Source organism: Nyctereutes procyonoides, unplaced genomic scaffold (genome assembly GCF_905146905.1).
Source record: "Nyctereutes procyonoides isolate TBG_1078 unplaced genomic scaffold, NYPRO_anot_genome, whole genome shotgun sequence".
In the NCBI taxonomy this organism is placed as follows: Eukaryota; Metazoa; Chordata; class Mammalia; order Carnivora; family Canidae; genus Nyctereutes; species Nyctereutes procyonoides.
The window spans coordinates 610,001-637,332 of NW_026575048.1; the positions used below are offsets into that span (position 1 = coordinate 610,001).

At 63.0% G+C, this 27,332-nt stretch overlaps 1 protein-coding gene across 1 annotated transcript in view; it reads left to right on the forward strand.

The window, feature by feature from the left end:
* SNTG2 (syntrophin gamma 2) overlaps positions 1–24,698 on the forward strand; it is a 131,388-nt gene extending 106,690 nt beyond the window's left edge. Inside the window, exons 16-19 of the mRNA XM_055327689.1 lie at positions 3,706–3,906; positions 18,308–18,400; positions 21,678–21,788; positions 24,475–24,698. Of these exons, the coding sequence (XP_055183664.1) occupies positions 3,706–3,906; positions 18,308–18,400; positions 21,678–21,788; positions 24,475–24,600 (531 nt within the window). The 3' untranslated portion in view covers positions 24,601–24,698. The remainder of the gene's footprint in view (positions 1–3,705; positions 3,907–18,307; positions 18,401–21,677; positions 21,789–24,474) is intronic.
* Positions 24,699–27,332: the final 2,634 nt, after the last annotated feature.

The window sequence follows — 27,332 nt, forward strand, 5'->3', positions numbered from 1 at the left end:
TCTCCCTTCCCTTTATTCCCTTTCACTATTATTCATATTCCCCAAATGAATGAGAACATACACTGTTTGTCCTTCTCCGATTGACTTACTTCACTCAGCATAATACCCTCCAGTTCCATCCACGTTGAAGCAAATGGTGGGTATTTGTCGTTTCTAATGGCTGAGGAATATCCCACTGTATACACAGACCACATCTTCTCTACCCATCATCTTTCGATGGACACCGAGGCTCCTTCCATAGTTTGGCTATTGTGGACATTGCTGCTGTGACATCAGGGTGCAGGTGTCCCAGCATTTCACTGCATCTGAATCTTTGGGGTAAATCCCCAGGAGTGCAATTGCTGGGTCATAGGTCAGGTCTATTTTTAACTCTTTGAGGAACCTCCACACAGTTTTCCAGAGTGGCTGCACCAGTTCACATTCCCACCAACAGTGTAAGAGGGTTCCCTTTTCTCCGCATCCTCTCCAACATGTGTGGTTTCCTGCCTTGTTAATTTTCCCCATTCTCACTGGGGTGAGGTGGGATCTCATTGTGGTTTTGATTTGTATTTCCCTGATGGCAAGTGATGCAGAGCATTTTCTCATGTGCATGTTGGCCATGTCTATGTCTTCCTCTGTGAGATTTCTCTTCATGTCTTTTGCCCATTTCATGATTGGATTGTTTGTTTCTTTGCTGTTGAGTTTAATAAGTTCTTTATAGATCTTGGAAACTAGCCCTTTATCTGATATGTTATTTGCAAATATCTTCTCCCATTCTGTAGGTTGTCTTTGAGTTTTGTTGACTGTTTCCTTTGCTGTGCAAAAGCTTCTTATCTTGATGAAGTCCCAATAGTTCATTTTTGCTTTTGTGTCTTTTGCCTTCGTGGATGTATCTTGCAAGAAGTTACTGTGGCCGAGTTCAAAAAGGGTGTTGCCTGTGTTCTCCTCTAGGATTTTGATGGAATCTTGTCTCACATTTAGATCTTTCATCCGTTTTAGCTTCTTACTGTGTCCGTGAAGTCATCTGCGGAACAGGGGCCGTAATAACCAGTTAGGGTGTCCCTACTGGGCGATCCTCTTTGCAGGGTTGTGTTGGTCAGTGTGATGCTGTCACCCTGGCGTGGTGAGTGCTCACTCCTCACGGCCTCCTGGGCATCATCGGGGTCCCTTCCCGTCCTGCGCGCCCCGGGAGCAGGGGTTCTCCACTGCAGTCCACCTTGTCTTACATGAAGTCACCTGGAGGGAGATTTAAAGCGAAGCTGGAGATTTCATTTTATTTGAGACGTGGCCCAGACGTCTGCATTCATTCTTCAGACTCCCGCGGTGATGTTCACATGCAGCCAAATCTCAAAACTACTCGTAGCTGCCATGCAGCTGGTGGACGGCTCCCTGCAAATAAACACCCTTTTCTTGCTCTGACAAATCCCTTCGAGTCATTGGATAGAACCTTAGCGATCCGAGGTGTTGCTGTAGCAACACCCTTAACAAAACCCTGAGAAGATTAATTGGCTGCAACGCTGGTCGCGATCGTGACTGTATTTACTTATTCCTCCCTCACGCGTTTCTTCTTCAAATGCTGCCTTTTCACTTACTTACTTTTCCGCAGTAGTTGAAACTCACTTGCCCACTTATTAGCTCATGCGCTAAAACTAAAGTCCCAGAGACAGAGAGAGCGCGCGGGAGCTGCCTCTGTATTGATGATCTGCTGCTGGGAAACAAATAACCCAGACGCGTCGGCGTGTAGGACAACGCACGTTATCTCAGCCCCCGGGGCAGGCAGTGTCTATGCTGTTGCTCACAAGGTGACCAGTGGGATTCGGATCCTGGAGGCTGTCGGACTGGGGGCCCCGCTCCTTGCCAGGGGCGGCCCCCTGAGCCCCGCCAGTGGCCCGCTGCATCAGAGACAACGCAGAACTCGCACCGTATTCATTGGTGAGGCCAAAGTGGAGGATCTGGGGGGCTACAGAATCAGGGTGCGGCCTCTGCTGCCGGGGTTCAGTTAGAATTAGGAACACGGGCACGGCACGCATGCCATGCACACACATGCACACACCGCACCACACATGCATGCACACGTGCACACGCCACATCACACACATGCATGTGTCCACACATACCACCTGTGCACACACATCACACGTGCACATGCGACAACACACATGCACACCCCGCACCACACACGCACATGTGCATATGCCACGTCAGACATGCACGCCCATGCACGTGCCACCACACGCACACACATCACACACTTGTACACACCATCACATGCATGTGTGTGTCCAGACACACATGTGCACACACACGCACACCCCGCACCACAATGCACACCCATGCACATGCCACCACATGCATGCAGACACGCACACACCACATCACACACATGAACACATGTACGCACCACATCACATGCATGTGTGCATGCACATGCCGCACCACACACGTATGCACACACCCATGAGGCAGGAGCGTCTGACCGTGCATGAGGATAAATGCGTCTGGAAAGCCGCAGCGGCGGGCACAGTGCCGGGGGAGTCCTGCAGAGCCGACCCCAGGGTCAGCAGGGGAGGTCAGGGAGCCCACGAGCCTCCCACACACACATCAGCCGTCACTTTGCCCTGCACACCTGCACCCGGAAGCATCAGAAGGACACGTGCAATAAAACCAGGGGGCAACACCACGTTCGGGGGGATTTTGAGAATTAATGTTGAACGTGCATGTCGGTGACGTGTGTCTGGCTCGACTGGCTGGCCCCTGCCTCAGGATACCTCAGAATCACAGTGAGGAGCCCCAGCACCTGGGCAGCCTCTGCCGCCGCACCTGAGCGACGGTGAACACGGGCCCGCAGGCGCCCGGTCCTCAGCGAGGCTGTCTGCCCTCCGTCCCCTTCACGGACACGGCGGTGTCGGCAGAGTCCACGCAGAGGAACAGCGCGGCAGGCCGGGTGTGCGCACAGGCGTGTGCGCGAGGAGGGCGCGGGTGTGCGGTGCTCGTGGCTGGGGCGGAGGGAGGGCGGCCCCCAGGCAGGTGTGCCCGGTGCTCCCCCGGCCGCCCGCCTGATGTGGGACGCGGACACGGCCCAGTCGCCGCTGCTCAGCTGGGTCCCTGGAGGCCTCGGAGAGACGTGCAGATGCCACAGCCCCCAGCCCCCGCCACCCACGGGGCACGCGCTGTGGCCTTTGCCCTGGAAGGTGTTTCTGCGTCCTTGTGCGTGGTCGGGGCTGCCAGGGTACGTCCCTGACCCTGGGCCGAGGGCCCGCACACTCGGGGGCTTCGTGAGCAGGGGGTCCCCTTGCGCGGGCAGAACTAGGTGGCAGAGGGGAAGTGCCCGCGGTGCCCGGTGAGCTCGGGGTGACGAGCCTGGTGAGGGCCTGTGGTGCTTTCACCATTCCCTGGTTTTATGTCGAACGGGAGCAGGGGAGTCTCAGGACGTTACCTTTGCCGATCAAGTGACACATTGAGGCAGAAGCTGTGGGGACCAGAATTCAAGTGGAAGGTGCTTTTGCATGTAATTTGCTCAAAATCATGTTTCTCTGGGGCCCATTTCCACAGGAGCCACGTGCCTCCCGGTGTGGCCGGGGTCACCAGCGGTCCCCCCGCGGGCCGGCAGCCGCGTCCCGGTCCTGGCATCCCTGATGTGGTCCCGGCGGCTCCGAGGCGTCACAACGTGGGTCCTCGGCCCTCGGCCCACGTCCCGCGCCAACACGCGCCCGCTCTCTCTTCCAGCTCTGGCTCCCTGACGACTGCTGGCTGCACGCGGACTCCAGCCTGGAGCCTCGGGGCCTCGAGGACCCGCGGCCCTACTGCTTCAGCGTCCTGGTGGGCCACGGCCAGAGCCGCCGCTTCAGCGTGGAGCTGGGCAGTGAGCTGGCCGCGTGGGCGACGTCTTTCCAGAGAGCCACCTTCATGGAAGTGCAGCGAGCAGGGGTGAGTGCCTCCCGCCCCGCGGGGACGTGTGCGGTGCCCGACGCCGTTCGGCCCTCGGCCGCTTGTTCTGGGCCAACAGGACTCTCACGGCGGAGCCTTCTCGCCTGCGTCACCCGGGGGTGTGTGCGGGGCGCAGTGGCGACAGGTCCAAGCCCGGGTGCTTCGCATCTCCGCGTGGATGATGCAGGGAGCCACGCGCCTTCCCTCCGAGCCCTGGGAGGCGCAGGCCACCTCGATTCTGGCTGCGCGGCCCCATGGACAGCGCGTGAGTCCCCGGACACGGTCATGGTCAGGCGCTTGGTGGCCCTTCCTGGGTCCTGGCAATCCCGGGCAGAGTCTGGACCAGTTCGTGTGGCCGCGCTGCCCCTTCTCTCGACGGCAGACACGTCACTTGCACGTCTGACCGCGCGTCCTCACAAGGCGTCACGATCCTCATCCTCCTGGATCGCGGGGCCCCCTTCTCGGGGACGTCACCCGACAAGTCAGAGGCAGAAAGGCAGCGCTGTGTGCGTCCGGGAGGGGACGTCGGCACTGACAGCGCAGGGCTCCCCGGGCCCCAAAGGCCGCCACGTCCCTCCCATCCCGTGTTTGGAGAGGGAAGATCCTGTGTCACCGTCTGCTCGTGTCCCCAGGCGGCTGCCGCAGCCGGGGATCGGGGTGGGGGCTCCCTGGGAAGGCTTGAGCGTCGCTGCCACCTGTGGGGTCCACACGTCACCCTTTGGCGTCCACGACCCTCTTCTTCCCTGGGACAGCACATCCAGGAGTCGGGTTCTGATGCCCCCGGGGACCCGCTTGCCGGAGGCGCTGCAGGTGGCTGAAGGGGGGCCCTGAGCCCCCAGACTCCCGGTCCCTGATGGTGGGGACTCGTGGGGACACGTGGCGGCTCAGCGCGGCTGAAGTACCAGAGCGCGGTGGCCCAGGTGACCTCGATGTCCTTGCACGGAGGCCAGCGTCACATTTCCGCCTCCCGACAAGGAGGAGAAGGCGGCATCGTGCATCCACCTGGTGTGCAGGGGCTGGGTCCACGCTGTCCCCGGCTGTGCCGCCCGTGAGGGGACGTTCGAGCCCCTGAGGATGGAGCGACTCAGTCACCGTCCAGGAGACTCACCGTGACGTCCCGCAGTGGCAGGAGGCTGCGGGCCCCAGTCTCTCCTTAAAGAATGGGCCTGAGCCCCTCCTCGTGCCCGGGGCAGGGCCAGGTCGGGGCACCGGTGCTTCCTTAGCTGGAAATCCCGCCAGGGGCCGTGGCTGCTCCCTCTGCAGCATCCTTGGTCTTAGGGTCATGTAGGGGGAGGCCAGCGAAGCCGCCTGATGAGGGAGGCCACGAACCCTGGGCCGGGACACGGGGGGAGTGCGCCCGGCAAGCTCTGGGGCAGTGTCCTCAGCGGTCCAGGATCGAGACGACCAGGGCCTCGTGGGTGCAGGAGACCAGGAGACTCTTCCTGGCGGAGACCGTCCAGCGACGTGCGTACGGGGTCAGCTGGCGCAGCAGGTGCTCCCAGAGAGGTGGGGTCTCCTCGAGCAGGACGGGAGGGTCCCCCGTGGCCTCCCCGGTGCGCGATCCTCATGCCCACGGGGGCCTCTCCGAGACACGATCCTGCATGTGTTGCACCCCAGGGGGAGACGTCCAGCGCCGGCGACTGGGTCCTGGACTCTCGGTTCTCGGGACTCGGACGTGGGAAGGAAGGACGATCCGGGCTGGACCGTGGGGGGTCGGGGCCTGGCCTGACCGTTTGTCCCTCCAGGAACGTGGGCAAAGTACTCCCGCAGGCTCCTCCGTTTAACCTGCGAATTAAGGATCGTGGAACGGACGCCGCAGCCGTCGAGGAAGCGGCGTCGATCCCGCTGCGCCCGGGGCCAGCGGTGTGCGGTTGGGGAGGGAGCCTAAGCCGCGAGCCTGCCCTTTCCCTTCACCGGGAGAAGACTCCGGGGTCACCCGGAGGGGAGCCTCGGGCGGCGCAGCCCCGGCGCTCTGTGTCCGGGACGCAGGCTTCCCCCCGCACCCGAGTCGGCCCCACGGAGCAGCTGCTCCCGTTTCCTGACCCCGATCTCACGGCCGCCGGAGCCCGGCTTCAGTCCTCGGCACGGTTTAGGTCTGCAGCGCGCACCGGGTTGTCTTCCCTGCTCCGCGTGCGGCGGGCTGCGAGCCGGCCGGGCCCTGCCTTAACCTCCTTATGGGCGCTTCTCCGTAAGGATTCCCGAACGAGAGCTCTGGGCGTGGGCGCAGGGCACCTCTGGTCCCGGGCTCGGCGGCGGCGAAGCGGGGGGCTCGCCTCCTGCCCGCGCTGGCTCAGCACGTTTGCAGACTAATGATGCCTTGAGTAATAAGCGTGTTGCACCCGCACAGTCGCCCGAAGTCCAGGCGTCCTTCACACGCGGGACCCGATGAGGGGCTTCCCTGCTCGGGGCGGCCGGGGGCGCAGTCGGGGGGCGTCCGCCTGTTGGTTTCAGCTCAGGTCACCATGTCAGGGTCATGGGATCCAGCCCCACATCCGGCTCCGTGCTCAGTAGGAGTCGCCTTGGGATCCTCTCTCGCCCTCGGTCTCTCATTCTCTGTTTCTCTTGAAAAAATAGACACACAGAAGCGCCCGGGGGCTCAGTGGTTGAGCATCCGCCTCCAGCCCAGGGCGTGACCCCGGGGTCCCAGGATCGAGTCCTGCATTGGGCTCCCTGCATGGAGCCTGCTTCTCCCTCCACCCGTGTCTCTCATGGATAAATAAATAAAATCTTCTTTAAAAAATAAAGAAGTAAACGCCGAGCCCCCCGGTTGTACGGGCTGCACGACTCCAGGCTCAGGTGCAAGGGCAGGTGTCACGTACGTTCTTCAGGTGTTTTTACGCGGACGGCAGCACCGGTTTTTCTTTCTTACTAAAAAACACGTTCATCACGCGCGCAGGGCGCTTTGTAATGTGCAAAATGTGCATTTTGTCCACGTCGATTTATTTGTTTTTAATTCGCACCAGCAGTATCCTCTTAGAATTTAAGAAACACAAACACTGTCTTTCCTCATCCCGACCTGCTGTGTAAAGTACCTGCATCCGGGCGCTGCCTTTGGCCACAGCGGCAGAGATGCCGGCCTTGCCCGACCGTGACGCCCGGGGACCGTTACGGTCCCGCTGCCGGGGCTTCCCGCGGACGCACCTGCTCTTCCCGCCTGCACCCGGCTGAGCTCCGACGTTCACCTGTCGGCCCAGAGCGTGAACTCCGTCCTGGTCGCAGGCCGCAGGGCCTTCTGCTCACCTCCCCTGGAGGAGGGCGCTTCTCCCCCGGCGGTGGGAAGACGTGGGGTCACCCCTGGGGCCTGAGGTCGCCAGGTTAGGTCGCAAGCCCAGTGGGTTAAGCTGCTTGTCCGCTGCCCACCGTCCGCTCTGGGGCCTGGGGTGCGGTTGGCCTCCCTCCCCGGTGGAAGCGGCGTGGACGGTCAGAAAGCTTGCGACCGGGCAAAGCTACGGGGCCAGGCAGGTGCGGGGTCGGCTGTGCACCCCGGGCCCACAAGGGTTCCTGGGTCTCCCGCCCGCACCGTGGAGGGCACGGCCCCGCTCCTGCCCTGTGGGCACCCGAGTCGTTTCTGTGGTTGTGCTTCTCGGACACTAAGGACAGGAAGTTCACAGCTGTGTGCCGGGGGAGGAATGGTGGACGGACACCCTGCTCTCCGCCCGCGAGCGCCAGCGCTTCCCTAAGGACACAGACGCGTAGCCAGTGCCGGGGCCACGCGGACCCAGGGCCCGTGAGAGGCAGGCAGGACACCGGGGGCCCCACGCATGGACGTTCGAGCCGATATCGTTAAAGGTCTCGGCGCCCGGGCGTCACCCCCTGGGTGTCACCCCCTGGGCGTCACCCCCTGGGCGCGGGCATCCGTGCATTCTGTGGGATCCCCGGTGGTCCCTGTGCGCCAGGGCAGGGGGCCGCTGGGTGACTGACACCTTCTGCGGGCAGAAAACGCAGTAAATCAGCGCCAGATGAAGCCTTGCCTCATGAATGCTGATTTGTCGTCACCGAGTGTCGGGGAGGGACGTCCGCCCCCTACGCTGCTTGGACCCGCAGCTCCGCGAGAGAGTCGCCGCTCGGCTCGGCGTCCGTCCTGAGTGTCCTGGGTCCTGGTCCCTGCGTCTGACCGGGACGGCGGCCAGTGTGGTCCCGCCGCAGCGCGCCCACCTCCACCCTCCCGACCACTTCACCTGGAGGCTTTATACATGTCCACCGTCACCGCCGTCCGTGGAGGCTCACGGGGCCCGGGTCCCCGTTGCTCCCGGCGGCGTGTCCCTCCGTAGGGCTCCCGTCCGCGCCGTCCCTGCAGGCGCAGCAGTGAGGGAGGCCCGGCCGCCCGCGGGTGGGTGCAGGTGCCGGGCGAGGGCGGCTCGGGGGCAGCTCCTCCAGACGGAGGCCGCGTGGCCGGGAACCCAGGTCTGCCTTCCAGCCCGGCGGTCGGGCCTCAGTGCCCCCGGCCCACAAAGCAGACGGACGTCCCCAAGTCCAGGCGCGCGAGAGCGTGTGGGTTTGGGGCTCATCTGCCATCATCGTGGAGGCGGCCAGGACCTGCCGACCGCCAGGGGGACCGGTCCGTGGAGGAGTGAGCGGCCTGTCATCGGAGGCATCCACAGAGTCCAGCTTCTCGGGGACGCAGCCACCGGCTGGACTGGAGCAGCTCCAGCAGGGGAGCAGCCTGCTAGGGCGCCGACAGCCGGGCGTGTGCGGGGGCAGGGGCAGGGGCAGGGCAGGCGAGGACGTGTCTGGACCCGGGTGCACTGGCGGAGGAGGGAGCCGGGTCTGCGATTGTGCACCAGAGAGCTCCTCTGTGCAGCTCCCAAGTGGAGGCAGGAAGGGGGAGCACGGCCGTCCCGCCTCCGACAGGGCCTGTCCATCTTTCCTCTGATCTGGGGGGGACACGTCTGCAGCCCGTGACCGCCAGTGCCTCCAGGTCCGCCCTGGGCGACCTGCCCCGCGGCACCTGCCCGCACACCCGCCCCGTCCCCGCCGGGGGAGCCCCTCGAGCGGGCGCTGCAGCCGGGCCCCTGTCCCCCTGTCCGCGGCTCTGCTGCCCTGGCTTCCGGCACCTCTCCCGCCTTCTACCCCGCGGTCCCCCAGCCTGGGCGCCCCCAGCCCCAGGTCCCCTGAGCTCAGCCCCCGCCCCATGGTGATGATTTTGTGACGAGAAACAACTGAGCAAGGTCAGCCTCTGCCTGCGTGTCCTGGGACCCACCGGAGGCTGACCGCGCGCTTAGTGTGAGCGGTGACCGGGGCTCAGCGGGACCCAGCCACCTGCTAACCCCACTTGCTGGCCCTGACCTGACGTGCCTGTGCTTCATCACCCTCCCTGGGCAGAGAAAAAGCATTTGAAGGATCACAAACATTTGTCTTTGAAGATGCCGTGAGCTGCTGCAGCTGCGTTCCCGGACACCTCGGATACAGCAGACGGGACCAAGGGGACGGGAAGGGCCCAGGAACACCGGGTCCCGAGGCCATGCCGGGAGCTTGCGGGCCCCACCAGCCCTCGTCCCTCCGTCCATCCATCCATCCGTCCGTCCGTCCGGCAGGCCAGCCGCGGACTGTGCCCCGAGGAGGCGAGGCCCAGAGCCCTGGGCTGGTGCGGGGTCAGCGGTCCCGACACCTGGAGGCGGCCCTGAAATCAGGTATTTGGTCCCAGATCCCGCGTCGGTCCCCCAGCGTCTCCTTGCTCACGTCCTCGTCCGGCGCTCGACGTTTTGGCCGCGTCTTCCTGGTGAGCGGGGCACGGGACGGCCGAGCCGGGCGAGCGCCAGGACGGTGCTCGTCAGGTGGACCAGGCCTGGCGGGGGCTGCAGGGAGCGTGGGGGCAGGTGCTGTCCGCGGGGCCCGTCCCAGCGGCACGACGGTGCTCCCACTGACCCTAACGGGGTGCGTGTGCTCACGCGCACGACAGGGGCATTTGCTGCCTTTTTAAGTATTTTTTGAACTTGTAAGAGCTCAAAATAAGTCACGTTGACTTTAGTCCTCGGTTTCCTTCTTCCTAACGTCATGGCCGTTTTCTCTTGAAGTGACGTCACGAAATGTAATTAACTGATGTTTATAAGGCGCTTGACATTGAAATACGCGCGACATAATTTCCTTCAGCGCGTAAATCAATCTTCCAGACACACGTTCAAGAAATCCCAAGCTTGAGGCATTAAACACAAAACGCTGCCGTCCTGAGCCTTGGGAACACCACGCGCGGTTCTACAAATACGCTCTGCTATTTCTCCCGAAAAAAAATGAACCCGGAGGACCTGGGGGACGATCCAGTGAAATATTAAGCAGCACTTGGATTAGAATAGATTTATGGCGTCATTAAAAGGTAATTATTGGTCCATTACCAGAAGCACCAGTTTAATTACACGATTAAGTTTCAGGTGGTTTTCATTCCGCGCGGGAAGCTTCCCGCAATTCCCGTTTACCTGCTGGTTTTGCTGACGTGGTTTTGCCGCCAGATTTAAGGAAAGTCCGTCGATCTAATGGTGCGGCTGATGCTGATCACTCTCTAAATGCTTTACTTCCCTTAAATACACAACATGCCCCCGAAAGACCTGCAGGGGCTGAGCTCAGGGGCGGGGGAGCCCTCTTCCTCCCTCCAGCATCCTCGCGTCTCTCGCCTGGACAAGGAGCGCCTGGGCGGTCTCGCGGGTCTCAAGGCCACTCTCCAGCCCCATCTGAATTCATGTTAAAATTGAGTCTTTTTTCTTTAAAATTTAGTATTTGGGATCCCTGGGTGGCGCAGCGGTTTGGCGCCTGCCTTTGGCCCAGGGCGCGATCCTGGAGACGCGGGATCGAATCCCACATCGGGCTCCCGGTGCATGGAGCCTGCTTCTCCCTCTGCCTGTGTCTCTGCCTCTCTCTCTCTCTCTCTGTGACTATCATAAATAAATAAAAAAAATTAAAAAAAATTAAAATATAGTATTTGTTTGGAGGAGCAGTCTCTGTGCTCGACTCACGAACAACCTCATTATTAAGCTTACTCAATACGGTCATATTCAGACTTTCTAGAAAGATCTAGGTGACCACTGACGTGAACGTCCCGTGTCTGTCAGGCTTGCCGCTGTGTCCCACACGTCGCAAGCCGATGCTCATCGTTTTGTGTCTTCAGACGAGCCCCATGGACACAGAGGCGCCCGCGTGGCCGGCTGGATGGGGGGGAGCTCACCTGTCCTGCTCCGCTCGTCCCTGCCTGACGGTCACGTCCCCGAGCCTGGTAGATGCTGATGCGTCCCGGGACGGCGTGTCCCGCCGGCACCACTCCAGGCGGGCAGGTAACTGGGTGCCCGCGAGCGTCCGTCCACACTGAGCGCGGCCGGGGCTCCTGGCTTGGGCGGCAGGCGGGGCTTCCCGCAGCACAGCTCGAGACACCGTCTGGGAAGGGCAGGGCGGAAGTGCAGCGGAACGCGACGTCTGTTCAAGGACGAGCCTGAGAAAACCGTTTATTCGCAGCCGACCTTGGGGGGGATTTGCTGAAAGTCACAGAATATTGGCGCAGAGGCGTCCAGCCAGATGCAGCCCAACACCTGGAGCGTCTGCATCAGCTCCGTCCTGGCTCGGAGACCGAGCCGCCCCACAGCCCACGGGGCCCTCGGTGCCAAGCTCCCGCTGTGGGCGCAGCCCCTCCCCCAGGGCCTGTGGTGCCCGCCGCCAGCGCAGGGGCCAGCGTGTGCCTCGGAGCCACCGGCCCCCCGGGCCCGCCCCTGTCCTCAGGGCTGTCATCCCCCATGGGCCCACCCCCATCCTCAGGGCCACCGTCCCACCTGGGCCCGCCCCTGTCCTCAGGGTAGTTGTCCCCCCCCAAGCCCAGCTCCATCCTCGGGGCCTCCGTCCCTGCCGGGCCCACCCTGTCCTCAGAGCCACAGGCCTCCAGGCCCCCCATCCTCGGGGCCACCATCCCCCCCAGGCCCAGCTCCGTCCTCAAGGCAACTGTCCCCCTGGGCCAGCCCCCGTCCTTGGGGCCACCATCCCCCCTCCCCCAGGCCCAGCTCTGTCCTCAGGGCCACCGTCCCTCCCCAGGCTTAGCCCCATCCTCGTGGCAGCCGTCCCCCCCGGGCCCACCCCTGTCCTGAGAGCCACTGGCCCCCCCATCCTCGGGGCCGCCGACCCCCCAGGCCCACCCCCATCCTCAGAGCCACCAGCCCCCAGGCCCAGCTCCATCCTCAGGGCCACCGTCCCCCCAGTACCGTCCTCCGAGTCAGGGCCCTCCGAGGAGAAGCTGTCCCCTTCCGGGCTGCACGGCACTGGACGAGGACCAGCCCCGATCGCCTTCACTGCTGGCTCCTTCCTTGATCCCGCCTGCGAAGGACGCTCGTTCACAGGCCCTGGGGCCTCCGCCCTGCCCGCCGCAGCGCCGTCCCAGGACACCGTGTCCGCCCCGTGCTCGGCCTGCGTGTGCGTCTGTGTCAGCAGCAGGCAGCCTGCGCGAGGGGCCCTGCGCGTGGGGCAAACACGAGACTGCACACAGCTGGCGAGGGTGGGCATTGAGGCTGGGACGCGGGCGAGGCACCTGCCTGCACGTCTCGGGGGATGATGGGGACAGGGAGACGCATCCCTGTAGATGTGCTGGCCCCGGCCCTGGCCGCCAGCAGGGGACGGCCCGAGACAGCCGGCGAGTGCCCAGCGCTGCAGGTGACCAGCACCCGGTGAGGACGCTGAGCGGGGAGACAGGACGGCGGCCGCAGAGGCCTGTGGACCAGGACGGGCTGGGCCTGCAGTCGCCTCCTCTCTGCCTTGTTTAAAAATAGGTCCTTTCTTAAATCTTTTTAGTCTTTTTCCTAAAATCTACAAATTTTTATGAAATAGTTTCAAAGACTTCACACCTTTTCTGTAAGGAGATGCTGAAAATGTATAGTTTAAGGGAGCACACGTCCCTTGGGGCGGGATGCTCGTGTGTGGGTGACCGTGTTAGTAAGGAGGATAAGAGCCCGAAGGCACCATCGCCGGCGTGGCGTCCGCGTCCTCCTGGGAAGAAGGTGCACGTCTGCGTAGAGTCGGGGGGCCCAGCCTTCGATCCGTGACCTCGGGAACTGGCACAGAATCTCTGAGGCCCCCTTCCCGCCTGCCGGACCCGGAAGGGCTGCCGGTCCCGTGCTCCCCTCTGGGCGGCCACGTGGGCTCCCGCCCCGTCAGGCACCCCCACTGTCCCCGTCCGTGCGCACACGCGTGTGGGTTCCCGTGCACCTGCCCTGCTGTGCACCAACAGCCCCACTGCAGCCGCGTGAAGAGTAAGACGCGTTCCCAGCCCGGGCGTCCGTGTGGACCGAGGCCCCACGTCAGATGGAGCCCTGGGGACGCAGACCCCCGGCCGGGGTCCCAGCTGGGGATTGGCTGACGCGGCGGGAACGGGGCCGGCCTCCAGGGAGAGAGGGGGCGTCAGGAGGCCCGCCCCGGGTCGGCCGCACTCCCCCCCCCCCCCCCGGCGCCGGTGCGGCTCCCTCGGGCCCGTCGGGCGCGATGGCCCTTGTGGCTCAGCCTGCCGCTGCTGTTCCCTCAGGAAAAACAGTTTCCAGACTGAGAATCTGACCTACGAGCCCCTGGCCGGCCGGGCCTCCTGTTGCTGAGTCCTCAGAAACGCGTTAGGTGTTAACGAAGCGCAGACGCGTTTCCCAGGCGTCCCGCGCTCACCCGTGGGCCTTGCCGCAGCCCTGTCTCCGGGCGCGAGAAGGAGCGTGTGTCTCTCCTTTCCCGTGACGCGAACGTGTGCCTGTAGCCTGTCCCGATGCAGACGCACGCGCGGGGCTTCCAGGAACCTCAGGACGTGCACACACACATGCTTCCGCTGGCTAGTGGGGTGGCATGCCTGCCGTGGGCGCGGGGCCGGCGTCCCTACGGGCACCGCAGCCGTGTGTGCTCGCCCCAGTTACGACTCACCCACTCCCTCGCTCTTCCCGGTGCGAGCGTTGTCCCTCTGAGTGAATGCAGCCGCTCGTCTTTGAACCAGAAATGCACCGGGTGTCCCTAGGTGCCAGGCTTCCAGCTGGGCCCCACGCACGCTGGACTGTACCGCCCCCAAGCCCACCCAAGACGAGAAGCCAGCTTCTGTGTCTGCAGACTGACCCGCGTCACCTCTCATAACCCTCCTGCTGCGGCACCTCCCCCGGCGTCCATCCCTTGGTGGCCATCCCCTGGCATCCATCCTGCGCTGTCCACCCCACAGCATCCCTCCCCGGTGTCCATCCCACGGCGTCCATCCCGCGGCGTCCATCCCCCAGCGTCCCTCCCCCAGTGCCCATCCCCCTGCATCCATCCCCCGGTGTCCATCTCTCAGCGCCCATCCCCCGGTGTCCATCCCCGGCGTCCCTCCCCGGTGTCCATCTCTCAGCGCCCATCCCCCGGCGTCCATCCCGCGGCGTCCGTCCGTCGGTGGCCATCCCTGGGGACCTGCCCAGCCTGCACGCCTCGGCCGAGGGGAGAACCCGCACTCGCCCCGTGCTCGCCCCGTGGAGGGGCCGCAGGTCCGTCCTCTGCTCTCAGCTCCCGCCAAACACCCGAGTTATGGTTCCCAGCGACAAACCCTGGAGAGACTTAAACAGTCTGCACTTTCTTTAGACATTTTTGTTCCATCGGAGCGAAGCCGCCGGGTGCGGCGGGGGCTGTGTCCACACGTGAGCGGGCCGGGCGGGGGACACGGCGCCAGCAGCAGGGGGCCCTCCCGCCTGCCCGCGCCTCCCGCAGCCGACTGGTCGGCGCCGTGTCTCCCGGTCACGGAGGCGCCCGGAAACCCTGGACACGGGCCTCGGCTCCTGAAGCTCCGCCCTCCGTGGGTTGCAGGACGGTGCGTGCCCCGCGGTGATGGACAGAGCCCCGGGCCGGGTGGTCGTTAAGCAGAGACAACTCACGCGGGAAGGGAGACCGTGCCGTCCTTACAGGCGCTAGGCTCGTCCGCGGGGTCCAGGTCGGCGAGCAGAGCCTGCAGCCCCTACCCCACGGCCGTGGCCTCCGTGGTGACCGGGGGGGGGGGAGCTTCCTCCTGGCTGTGACCTGCCCACCTGCCGCCCACCACACTCGGCTCCTTCGATCTAGCGGCTGCGAGCCTGGGCCCCGCCCGGTCCACCTGCAGCCACAGGACCCTGGGAAAGCTGCTACAGTGCCCCTGCCTCAGTTTCCCTGTTGTGTAAGAGCGCGGATCTCCCAGACTTGTTCGGTGTCTGTACGCAGCTGACATCCGTGGTGCTGAGGATGACGCGTGGCACGCGGTGTGGGGAGGCGTCTGCCGTCCCCCTCCCTGGGCGTGGGTGTCGGGTGGCCCCTGGCTGGCGGGGGGGGGGTCCGCAGGGGACAACAGGGTGGGTCGTCCATCGTCCATTGGCCACGTCGAGGACACGGCTCTAGAGTCGGGGCCTGAGTCCCACCGTCACCTGCCGCCCCGGCGGGGAGCTCTCCGCTGGTCCCCAAGGCACCGCCCTCGTCCGTCCCCTTACGTCCCCTTCGACCCCACGGCACGCTCAGGTTCTCACGGTGCTGGCAGGATCCCTTCCGTCACCCAGTCGGGCCCGACACCCACACTCCAGACGCCCCTTCCTGCTCGTCCATCTAGTGGCAGCGGCGGGTGGCTACCAGCATAGCCAGGAGGACCTGGAACGCGCTGGGTGACGCCGTGTCCCCATCACAGCCTCGCTCCTGCTGCCCTGTGAGACCTGCTCTGCTGCGCCTTCGGGACTTTTCTGCGGCCGCGGTGTTCCCAGGCGCCGGGGAAGGCGGGACGCCCGTGCGAGCCTCCGGGAGCCCCCATGCGCCCCTGGGCCCTGCGGTGTCCGGCGCGCTCGCCGTCGGGACCACGGGCTCTGTGCTGCGGGGACCTCAGACCCTCAGCCGCGCTCCCCACGGCCGCGCTGGCCTCAGTTTCCCCCCACAGATTGTTTCTGAAGCAGCACGTCTGTGTGCCCCGCCCCCGCCAGGGTGCCCAGGTGCGCGTGGACCCGTCCCCCGGGAGGCTCATGGCGGGGGGCCGGGCTGTGCTCACCGTCACCCGGAGGCTCACGGCGGGGGGCCGGGCTGTGCTCACCGTCACCCGGAGGGCGGGGACCAGGTGCCCGTGGCCGGCACAGCCTGACAGGCGAGAGCTGCAGCCTCATGTGAGGGGCGCGTGACGCCCGCCGTGCCACCACCCCCGAGGCTGCGCTCCTGGCCGTGGGCCCTGATGGAGAGCCCCCGCCCCCCCACCCGGCCCCCGCCTGGCCCCCGCATCTGCTCCGAGCCGGATCTCGACAGCACCGCAGCCCTCGGGGCCCTGGGCGCACCTCAGTAGTGATCGAGTTAATTTTTAAGTGTTCAGTTTGTTACGTCAAATAACGCGGTGGCACAAACTCGGTGATCTTTTAAGAGCTGGTGAGTCGGGAGGGTCCGGGAGGGGCCTCAGGGCGTGAGGACCACACGTTGTTGTTGCTTTTGTTTAATTAAACATTCTGCGTGTTGATTTATGAGACACGGAGGGAGGCAGAGACACCGGCAGAGGGAGAAGCAGGCTCCCTGCGGGGGGCCCGACGCGGGACTCGATCCCGGGACCCCGGGGTCACGCCCTGAGCCCAAGGCAGAGGCTCAACCGCTGAGCCCCCGGGTGCCCCTGACCACACGGTGTTGAGGGCCTGCGTGTTCTTTCCTGCGTGTGTCCCACACTTGGCCCAGAAAGGCCGACAGGTGCAGACCCTAAAACTCACCAAGGCCTGCTCCCCGCTGCCCAGGACCAGGACGGGCACCCTGGTGCCCAGACGCCTTTTACGCGGAACCGATCCACTGCAGCCAAACACACAGACGCCTCACGACGCCCCCTCAGCAAAGGCCTCCGCCCTCCAGGGGCTGGTGGGGGGGAAGTGGGGCCAGGACATCCCCATCCAGGGGCTGGGGGGGGGGAGCCAGGATGTCCCCGTCCGGGCAGGCACGAGCGCCCCAGGCGGTGTCAGGCGTCTCCCAGCGTCAGTGGCAGGGAGCAGGGGCTGGAACTCCTGTCCCAGGGCAGTGAGGGTCCGACGCCACCAGGACCAGAGGGGCCCCTGGCTCCCACCCGCCCTGGCGGCCCCGGGACAGCCCTGCCCGGAGGGTGAGCCAGAGATGCAGCTGGAAGGAGTTGGATGAGCCCGAGGGCCTCACAGCAGGAACAGCCGGGCTTCCGTGGCTCCTCGTGCCTCCGACGGCGTGCGGGCACCAGCACAGAGACGCCGTGTCCCGGCAGCCACGCCACACGGACACCAGGGGAAAGCGGGGGAAGCCTCCACAGGGAGGCCTGACCACTGCGCTGGACGTCGGAGCGGGAGGCGGACGGAGCTGGTCACGGCCCAGGAATTAGGCAGCGCGGCCCCACGGGCTGGAGGGCCTGGCCTTCGTGCAGAGGTGGAACCCAGGGGGCGGGGGAAGTCAAGGGGTCCCCTGCTGGGAGCCCCCGAGTGGACGGACGGAAGGCACTGGTCCCCCGTCCCGCGTGAGCGCGGGGCTGCAGCTCCCGTCTGCAGGCTGCTCACCCGGTTGCAAGGTGACGCCTTGCAGGAGACTCGCGTTCCTCTTCCCGTATTTGCTCCTTGTGTCGGGAGCGCTGTGCACGCTCGTACTGCAGGCCTCTGCGTTTCTGTGTTTGTCCCTCACGGGTGGACGTGTGGAGACGTGTGCCTGGGGCTGCATGTGTGTGTGGGGGTGCACACAAGTGCATCTGGGGCTGCATGTGTGCATGTGCATGAGCAAGTGCGCCGGGGGCTGCGAGTGCGGGCATGTGTGCACGTGTGCACCTGTTCCTGGGGCTGCGTGTGCATGTGCAGGTGAGTCTGGGGCTGTTCCTGGGGCTGCGTGTGCACGTGCGGGTGTGTCTGGGGCTGCGTGTGCGGGTGTGTGTGCACGTGTGCACCTGTTCCTGGGGCTGCGTGTGCACGTGCGGGTGTGTACACAGGCGCCCACACCAGAGACGAGGCCAGCCTTGTCCATGTGCCCACGGCCCAGCAGGTGACCCACCCAAACGAGCCCCCGGGGGGGACAGGGAGCCGCACGGCCACAGCCTCCCCCTGCGGGGGTCCGAGGTTGGGCGTGGCTGTTGCGGCTCCTCAGAGTGTTTCCCCAAAGCACACGTGGCTTCCCCGGGAGCAGGCCGGGACCTCCTGTCCTGCGGGGCCGTGAGCGCGTGGAGGGAGCGCAGCCGCCCCCGCTCCTCCCGGACACGTTAGCAGAGGGATCCAGGGGTCTGCGGTTTCCGGAACCCCCTGTGGCTGGGGACCCGCGGGGCCGTGTGTGGGGACAGGGCGCCCGCTGGTGTCCGGCGCCCACGCGGTTGGGCACGTGTGCCCGTGCACACAAAGCGGGAGAGTACGGCCTGTGGGAAAACGTCGGGTCCTGCCAGACCGAGGCTGTGATCGCGGGGGGATTATTGCCTCCAGCGAGGTCCCGTCAGACCCGGGCCGGAGAGTCCTTTCTCAAAGCCGACGTTCTTTTCTAGTCCAGGACGTACACGTGCAGCTGGCAAGGAGACCCCCTGTGCTTCACGGTGGATTTCGCCTTGGGCTTCACCTGCTGCGACAGCAAGACAAAGGTAAGTGCCAGCAGGCGCGCGGGGCCCCCATGACGCGCGGCCGGGTCTCCGAGGAGCATACGTGCATCTGGCCGCTGCCAGCCCCGCCGGGGTGGCCGTGTGACCGCGGCGCCCTCGTGGCCGGCGTCTGTGTGCCCGGAGCCGAGCCGGGCCACGCGTCCCCCCGCTGCATGGTGTGGCCAACACCGCTGCCCCCAGCACGGGCCGGGCGTCCTGCGTCCTGCGTCCTGCTCGCGGGAAGGACCCCCTCCCCCCCGTAACGTAAACACTTGGAAGACACGCGTGGGCTGCCTGACGTACGATCCTGAGCATTTTGCAGACACACCACAGGAGCTGCTGGCGGGACTCGGCCGGTGCCGACCCCACAGGGGCCCGGCCACCTGGTGTTTAGAACGACAACGGGGTCCTCTTGCGGGAACATTTACCACCAAGAAGGTTTCTGTGCCCCATCCAGCTCCAAGGCCACAGAGAGGGCGTGGGCTCCCCAACAGCGGCACCGCTCCCGCGGGACAGGCTCCCTGTGGTGCTGGACAGTGGGCGGAGTCTGCACCCGGGACGGCGCACAGAGGAGCGATCGAGCCTCGTCTGGGGTCTGGGACCAGAGGGACCCTTCTGCGTGCGGTTTTGCTCACTGCCTGGGGGCGTGCTGCACGCTAGCTGGACACGAGCTGCACGCTAGCCTCGTCTGCAAACGAGCTTCCCATCCAGATTTTCTCCCGCCGACGGGACGGTCCCCGCACACGGCAGGAGAGTGACGCGCCTCCGTGGAGGTGATGCACGGGGTCCTCCTGGAAGCCCTCGGGCCTGAGCCCCTCTGGGCGGGAACCCGATAGCCCCATGAGGCTGAGGCTGACCTGGAGCAGAAACGTGAGATCTGCGAACCCTGAAGAGGGATGACTTTCCCGTGGGAGCGGGGATGGCGGTTCGGGTCTGGCCAGATGGGGCCGGAAGAGCCGCTCCTCGTGGCCGCACAGCAGGGTACCGCGTCCCTGACCCAGCGTCGTCCCGCGGCCGTGGAGGCCCCACTTCCCAGCGTCACAAATTAACAAGTCACACGCCAGGAAGGACGTGGGCGGGGACGGCCACCGCGTGGTGACCCACAACCTGGACTCCTAGCACAGGACGGGCGGCAAGGGTCCTCCGACGCGCTCTTGACGCGGGACGGTCCTGGGATCACTGCAACCCCAGGCCCGCGATCCGTCTCCCAGCATCAAGGCCAACCTCCCCCAGCGGGTGGGAAGACCCCGCACCCGGGGCCGGGCCGAGCGGGCAGCACCAGCGCTCCCCGCGGCTCCCAGGGCTCGTCACCTCCCGACCTGGAAGGGCCACTAGGGTTTCAGAAGCGCTCAGCGTCCCGACACTAAACGAAGGCCTAGAACCTCCGTCAGGTGACACGAGCAGACACAGCATCCCCCGTGGAAATGGCACATTTCGTTTCTTAAGGAAAAGTTTGGGTTTTAGGTTCAAGGAAGAAAAGTTCAGAAGGAGTTTGAAGTGACTTGGAAACTGCCCCCCGGGAGAGGAGGTGCTGCTGCTCGGGGGCCCCCAACCGCCACCCTGCTCCTGCCCCGCTGTGGTCCTGTCCTGTCCTGTGCAGGTGGGGATGGGGTGGGGACAGGGACAGGGGTGGAGGTGGGGTGGGGCAGGGATAGGGTGGGGGTGGGGTGGGGACACGGACAGGGGTGGAGGTGGGGTGGGGGTGGGGATAGGGTGGAGGTGGGGTGGGGCAGGGATGGGGTGGGGACGGGGACGGGTGGGGGAGGGCGTGGGGGAGGGGACAGGGTGGGGACAGGGACAGGGGTGGGGGAGGGGGTAGGACGGGTTAAGCGTGGAGAGAAGGTTCTGGCCCGTGAGGCAGCGTAGCCCAGGACTCAGCTGAGGGTCACCGGCAGGGCCTTCCCCGCAGTTACTTCATCCCCCTTTGTCTGTGTTATTTCCACACCTGGCACCACGTGAAACGTTAATTATCGGGGTTATTCCTAGAACGTCATCCTGACGGGAGTCGGCCACCGCTGAGCCGTCTCCTGATCCGATCTGAGCCACGTACGGTTTCACCGCGGTCCCCAGGGCCGCTTGGGCCTGGCTGATTTTGTCAGGAATCGGGTGTAACCACGGTGCCCTCGATGCCCCCCGCTTCCCGATGACCGTGCGCAGGATCCCGCGTGAGCGCCAGGGCGTGGCCGGTCTGACCCTTGGAGGCGGCCTCAGAGCCCCGGGGCCCGGGCAGTGGCCCAGCGCCCTGCCCACTGTCCCCGCTGCGCCGTCCGGTTGCCTGCGTTGGGGTGGCCCCGAGGTGGCCCCGGGGTGGGGGCAGCGGGTCGCCTGTTCTCAGGGCCGCTCCCCAGGAAGCGGTGCCTGCGGTGCGAGTCTGGGTGGAACCTCCTCATTCCGAAGTAAAGAGGCAGTGAGGACACCAGCCCCCCGAGGCCGGCGTAGACCTGCCTTCCTCATCGTGAAACCAAAGACCCGGTGTTGTTCCCGGAGACCCATGGAGCTCCAGCACCTGAAGGAGCCTGTTCTGACGCGTTGCCCTGAAACGAGACGGGATTCGAAAACCCAAGAAAGACGTGCAAGGCCCTGAGGGCAGTGGGGGTCGGGCTCAGCCGGGGCGGAAGCCCGCTTGCCTTCTGAGACCCTCGGAGAAGGACGGGCGCTGCTTCAGGACCGGCGCCGTCGTGGAACAGCTCGACCTTGCCGGGCTCTCCCGGAGACCAAGCCGTTGCCCATGAGCCATCACCGGAGACTGAACTTGTGTAAAAGCCACTAAGTCTTTACTTGCTGCAGACCCTTTCATAATTAAGCAGTAAGAATCTCTAAAGCAGGTCTCGCCTCTGAAGCTCCTTGGTAACCAGCCCGTAGCGTCTGCAGCGGCGTGAGGTGCTCACCGCCCTCTCGGCGAGGCCGTGGAGCTACGTGGCGAGCCCCACGTGGGGCCCGTGGGCGGGACCGGCTTCCCCCGTCTGCACCGTGGGCCCAGTGCAGCAGAGGGGGCCTCGTAGTGGGTTTTAGTCTCACAAGCAGATAAAGGAGCAGTGATCACACGACGCTGGGAGCCCGCGTACGGGAAGGGGAGAGGCGGGGCGGGCGGGGGGACGGAGAGGAGGGGGTCGGAGGAGGTCACGTGGCTCAGACGGGGCGCGCTCCGGGGAGTTAGCGCACGCTCGGGCCAGGTGAGAAGGCTCAGCACCTGCCTGCGCTCCTCAAAGCAGCGTATTTACTACGTGACTAGACACTAGTTCTTGTTTCTGAATCACTCATCAAGTCCCTCCTTTTGCAGAACGTGCTCTGGAGATTTAAGTTTTCCCAGCTCAAGGGATCTTCAGATGATGGAAACACCCGAGTGAAGCTGCTCTTCCAGCACCTCGACAGCCGACAGATAGAGGTGAAGGTAGGGAGCCCGGTGTACGCGGCCGCCCGGCCACACGCAGGTACGACCTCAGTGGTCATGGGATGAGTCTCCGAGGCCCCTGCATGTGGACCGTGGGCACAGGGGTCCTGTGGAAGAGCCCAGATCGTCTCGGTAGAGACGCTGGCGGCCTAAGACCGTGGTCACTGGAACACATTAGCAGAGTCAGCTGAAAATCACAGGTTCCGTACCAAACCTTAGCAGGAAGTCAGTATTTAAAAATACGTGAGCCGGGGGGCGCCTGAGTGGCCCAGTCGGTGGTGCATCCGGCTCTTGGGTTAGGCTCAGGCCGTGATCTCCGGGGCGTGAGGTCGAGCCCCACACTGGGCCCTGTGCTCCGCTCGAGGTCCGAGATTGTCTCCCTCTGCCCCCTCCCTCCCTGCACATGTGCGTGCACACGCTCCCCCCCTCTCTCCAAACAAAGACGTGAGAAGCCGGCGTCGAAAGGAAGTTCAGGTTCACCGCGCTGAGCTGTCGTCTTTGCCTGCAACAAGGGATTGGCGTTGTCCATATTTTATGGACGCGTGTGCTGTCAACAACCCAGTTTTAATACAACTGAAGAAAAGTCCAAGGATGAACCCAGGGAACTAAAAAAAATAATAATAAAATAAAATAAAAAATAAATTAAAAAAAAAAAGAAAGAAAAAACAAAAATGTGAGACCTGTGAGCACCTGCCATTTGGAAACAGATGCAACACTCGGCCTGTATCTTGTTCCGATGACTTCAGGGGACACGTCACCTCGACGCCATTGTCTCTGAATGTCTGTTCTTAACACCTCTCTATTGAGCTTAAAGAAATAATGTCCCACGTCTACTTTTTTAAGCACCAAGCGCAACTGTACGGAATCTGTCAACATTCTGAACTTTAGGGAACGGATAAAATCAGTCTGAACGTAAGCACCATCGAGGCACCTGGGTCATGAGCCGTGTGACACAGCCATGACGTAGGGTATGTGGAGTCCGGGGAACCTGCCACCAGCAGCCTGGGAGCCCCGAGAGGGAGCGGGGACACGAGATAACGTCACTCTTATATTTGGCATTTTCTGCGTTAATTCGGCGACCATGCATAGCATCAGCACGTCCTCCTCTTCTCATTGATCGATTGATTGGCTTTTAGGGGGTGGGCCGGGGGGAGCCAGCTACAGGTTTCCTGCTGAAACCCCACAAACCTCTTATTCCAGTGCGTTCTCTAGGCGTGAGGGCAACACTGGAAGTTTGAGGGTTTCCCGCCCCTGTCACCCCAGGGAGACTCCCGCCACCTCCTGCCCCTCTGGGGGGTTGGGATCTTGGTTTTCTCACCTCTGCCCCGTGACCACTCCCCGTGGACTCTGGGGTCTGTCACCCTTCCCCACCCCATCCTGGCCTTACCGCGGGTCCTGATCTTTCTCCCTGGGAGCCAGACTGAGATTACAACCCCCCCCACCCCCTGCCCCCCGCCCCTGCCCGGGTCGTGCTCCCTCTGCAGCTCCCACCCCTGCTGGGTCCCTGGGAGGCAGAAGCGGGGACCTGGGTGTCCTGGTCCCGGTTGTTCCCCGCGCCCTCGGATTCAGTCCCACATGCAAGTGTGCGTGACCTCATGGGGCGCCTCGTTGGTCCTGGGTGCGCATCTGTGCGTGGGGCGAGCATCCCTGTGGGCGTGGCTTCATCGCCAGCTCGGGAGCCGCCCTTGGCTTCGCTGGGAAGAGCCAGGCTGAGGCCCGCGTGGAAATGCCGCGTCAGGGTTGCCGCGGCCGTGGAAGCTGTCCCCGGGGTGCTGGCCCTGCCGCGTGGCAGGTGAGGCTGTGGGGGGACGGCGTGCAGGGGGCTGGCCTGCGCCCATTCCGCGCACACTCCTGTCTCCGTGAATCTCACCAGTTGGTGTCGGGGATCGTGACCTCCGGGGACAGCCCGCCCCACCCAGCACAGCGTCCTCCAGGCCGGTCCCGGCCGGAGCAGGTGCCGTTCCCCCTCCCTTCGTGGGGCTGGATGGCGTGTCCCCGTGACTCTTCAGTGACCACGTGAATATTAGGACGCTGTCGCCGGAGTGCACCTCAGCCTCTTGAACGTTTTGCGTCTCATTACTCAGCAAAAGCATAAGTAAACCGTGATCGATCATCAATAATCAAGTGTAGTTGTCAAGGTTAAGGCTCATTTGCATGCAACGGAGGATCTTCGAGGAACGTGGGCTGCAGAAAGGGGCTCCTGGAGCCGCAGTGGCTCCGGGCAACGGACGGCACTGAACAGATTCTATGCTTTTTGAGCTCCAAGAAAGTCACTCAAATGCAGCTACACAAATGAGGAAGGTTTATCGTCAAAGGCAGAGTCCGGTGATCGAACACGACCACAGACACGAGATCCCGTCGTGCACGGACACGGACAGGCTGGGTGCTTCCTTGCGTCTCGCGTATGTAAGGCTCCATCTGTGCTGGGTCGGGGGTCACGTGACCCTGGCCACACCCCACTGAGTGTGGGGCCACCCCCGCCAGCCGGGTCAGTGCCCAGGTGACACGGTGACACGGATCTCAGCCCAGCAGCTCCTGGTGTTCAGAATAAAGCCCGGACCTGACCGCGCTGTCGCCCCGTGACCACGCGAGTGCACGTGTGTGCACATGCACCCTCCTGTGTGTGCGTGGCCATACTAACAAGCAGAGCGCGTTTCCAGCATTTTGTTTCATTTTTTTCTTACAGGAACTTGAATTCCAGGACCTGACGGCCGTCCTGCACTGCGTTCACGCCTTCCTCGCAGCAAAGGTGGCCTCCGTGGATCCCGCCTTCGTGGACAGCCAGAGCATCGGAGGAAGGCGCTTCTGTTGAGCGCTGAACGTTAAATTGTTTTCTTAAGAAACGACTCTTTTCCTGCAACTGTTGCAACTGTGTGTGATTTTATAACGAGCCTATAGTTGTGATACCAATAAAAGACGTCACTAGTTTCCAGAGACGGGTCGTTCCTGTTGGGTCCGACGGGCCAGGGCGCCGCTGGCGTTGTGTCCGAGTCCCCCGAGGGTGGGCTCTCACCACGCGCTCCGCCTCCCACGTGGCCAACAGCGGACGGCGTTCCCATAAGCCAGGTGCTGGGAGATGCTGAGAGCCCTGTGCCTGGTTCCCCCAGAAGAGGAGGCCTTCATGAGCCTTGGGGTCATTAGTTCCCCTTTTCCTCAAGGAGGGGCTGAGCCATTCGAAAATGAGTGGGAGAAACGTGTCGGAAAGAAAATTAATTTCAAGTATTTAATGTTAATATTATATTTTTATGATCTATTATATAATTAAATAGCACAGCACTTAAATGCTAATTTAAATTACTTTCCTAACTCACGAAGGAGAGCCTGTGCTGGAGTTTCCTTGTCTTTTTGACTCTTTACTGCTTCTGAGAAGGTCCTCTTTCTCCTTTTGTCATTAAAAGTGACTTAATAGGCTCTTGCCTCTCTTAGGGAGACCCCCTGTGGTCTCCGAAGGATCCGGGAGGATGGACGGGCAGGTCAACCATCAGATGATAAAGTTTGGGAAAACAGTTGTAGGGAAATGGTAGGTGTTTCCTGCAGCTCCTGTGGGAAGGCAGGTGCACGGGGCCCCAGCCCCACGGCCCCACGTAGCGGGTATTTATGGGCACACAGTGGACTCAAAACAGGCATATTTAGGACATAACCGTGCGTAGCGTGTACTACGTGTGTCACACACACAATTCCTGTTCACGCGGTAACGGCTTCTGGGCAAGACCAACACAGGCAGAGGATTCAAAGTGGATTTTAAATATTATTCCGAGGGAACAGTATCCGCAGAGCGTCAGGCACCGTCCGCCATAGCGTCCGTTGTGCCCTTGGTCACGTCTATCGGTCACGGGGACAGAGCCTCCCCCCCAGCTCAGCTGGGCCACCCCGTCCTGCAGCGTCTCCGCGGCCGTCCTGGCCTCCACCTGCGGCAGAGCCCAGACTCTGGAAAACAGGAGGTGCCCTTCTGCACCAGAGTGAAGACGCGGCGAAGATTTTGTTGTTTATTTTCATGAAAACTGTAGATTTTTAAAGTGTCCCTTTCCTGGATCATAAGAAGAGAATAATATGTTCCCAGGAAGTGTTGATGCTGAAATTTACATTTGTAGAAATACACGGGGCTCTGAAAAAATGCGCAACTCTTTTTAAAATTAGAAAACGGGGGATCCCTGGGTGGCGCAGCGGTTTGGCGCCTGCCTTTGGCCCAGGGCGCGATCCTGGAGACCCGGGATCGAATCCCACGTCGGGCTCCCGGTGCATGGAGCCTGCTTCTCCCTCTGCCTGTGTCTCTGCCTCTCTCTCTCTCTCTCTCTCTCTCTCTCTCTGTGACTCTCATAAATAAATAAAAATTTAAAAAAATAATAAAATTAGAAAACAGCAAAAGTCCTAAGCGAGCGGTGGCCACAGCCACGTGTCCTTCCCTCTGCGTTCCTGCTGGCCGGTCCTGCCAGCACAGGTGACATCCCCGCCCCCAGGTGGCCCTGTCAGGCCCCACGCAGACCGGGGAGGAGGGTAAAATGACAATTATTGCTGCAGGTGGAAGCGGAGCTGGCCAAGGGCACAGTCTCTCCGCCAGGCTGTCGGGTGCTGGTTTGGAAATGGTTTTATTTTCATTCACAATATGTGGCTAACCCTAAAAATCTCAGTTTTGCGCCTTAATCAGTCGGGGCCCCCGCGGATCTCCTGTGCGGGAAGCTGGCTGCTGCGGGAGACCGTCCCCTCTGGGCTCACACGCGGGTGCACCCTCGCTCCCGCCGTACGGGGCAGGGCAGGCCGCGGGCTCCGCGCAGGACTGAGGCCGGGCTGCTCGCGGCGCCGGGTGAGCCAGGCCCTCGGACCCCAGGCCGAGCCCGATTCCACGGAGCCACGTGCGCTGAGCCTCGGAACTCACGCCCCGGCCCCGGGGCTCCTTCTCGGGAAGAAATCGCTGTCTTGTAAATGTGGCCTGTTTTCCCTCCCATTCTTGGGGGTTTTCTATCCCATTTCAACGGGAACTATGGAAACCTGGTGACAAGGACCGTGGTCAAAGTGGGGACACAACCCACAACCCTGGACGGTGGCTTAATCCGTGCCACCGCCCGGCTTTCATTCCCAGTCGGCCCTGGGGTGGCCGCCCAGCCGGGTGGGGACAGGTGGGGACGCAGCCCCCTAACCCCCCACCTGTGGGATAGGACCCTAAGGGGCTGAGGCCTCCGCGTCTGACTCCTGATCCCGTGCCCAGCCCCCCAAGACCTAAAGTAAGCACGTTTATCACACAACACCATATCACCCCCACGTGAAAACAGCGCTTTTGTGAAAGCAGAGCACACGTAAATGCTTCTGGCAAAAGGAAAACCAAATCCACTTTTCTAAAAAAAAAAAAAATCTCCCAGGGGCTTTGGCGGCCGAGATTAGCAATGACGAAATGCAACACAGAATATGGTTGGGACAAGGATTTCTATTTTATTTGTTTATCGAATAGTGAATTATTTTTACTGTAGCAAATGTTTGCTTTTAAAATTAAATTCAATTGATTAACATACGGTGGGTGCATTATTAGTGCCAGAGGTAGAGGTCAGGGGT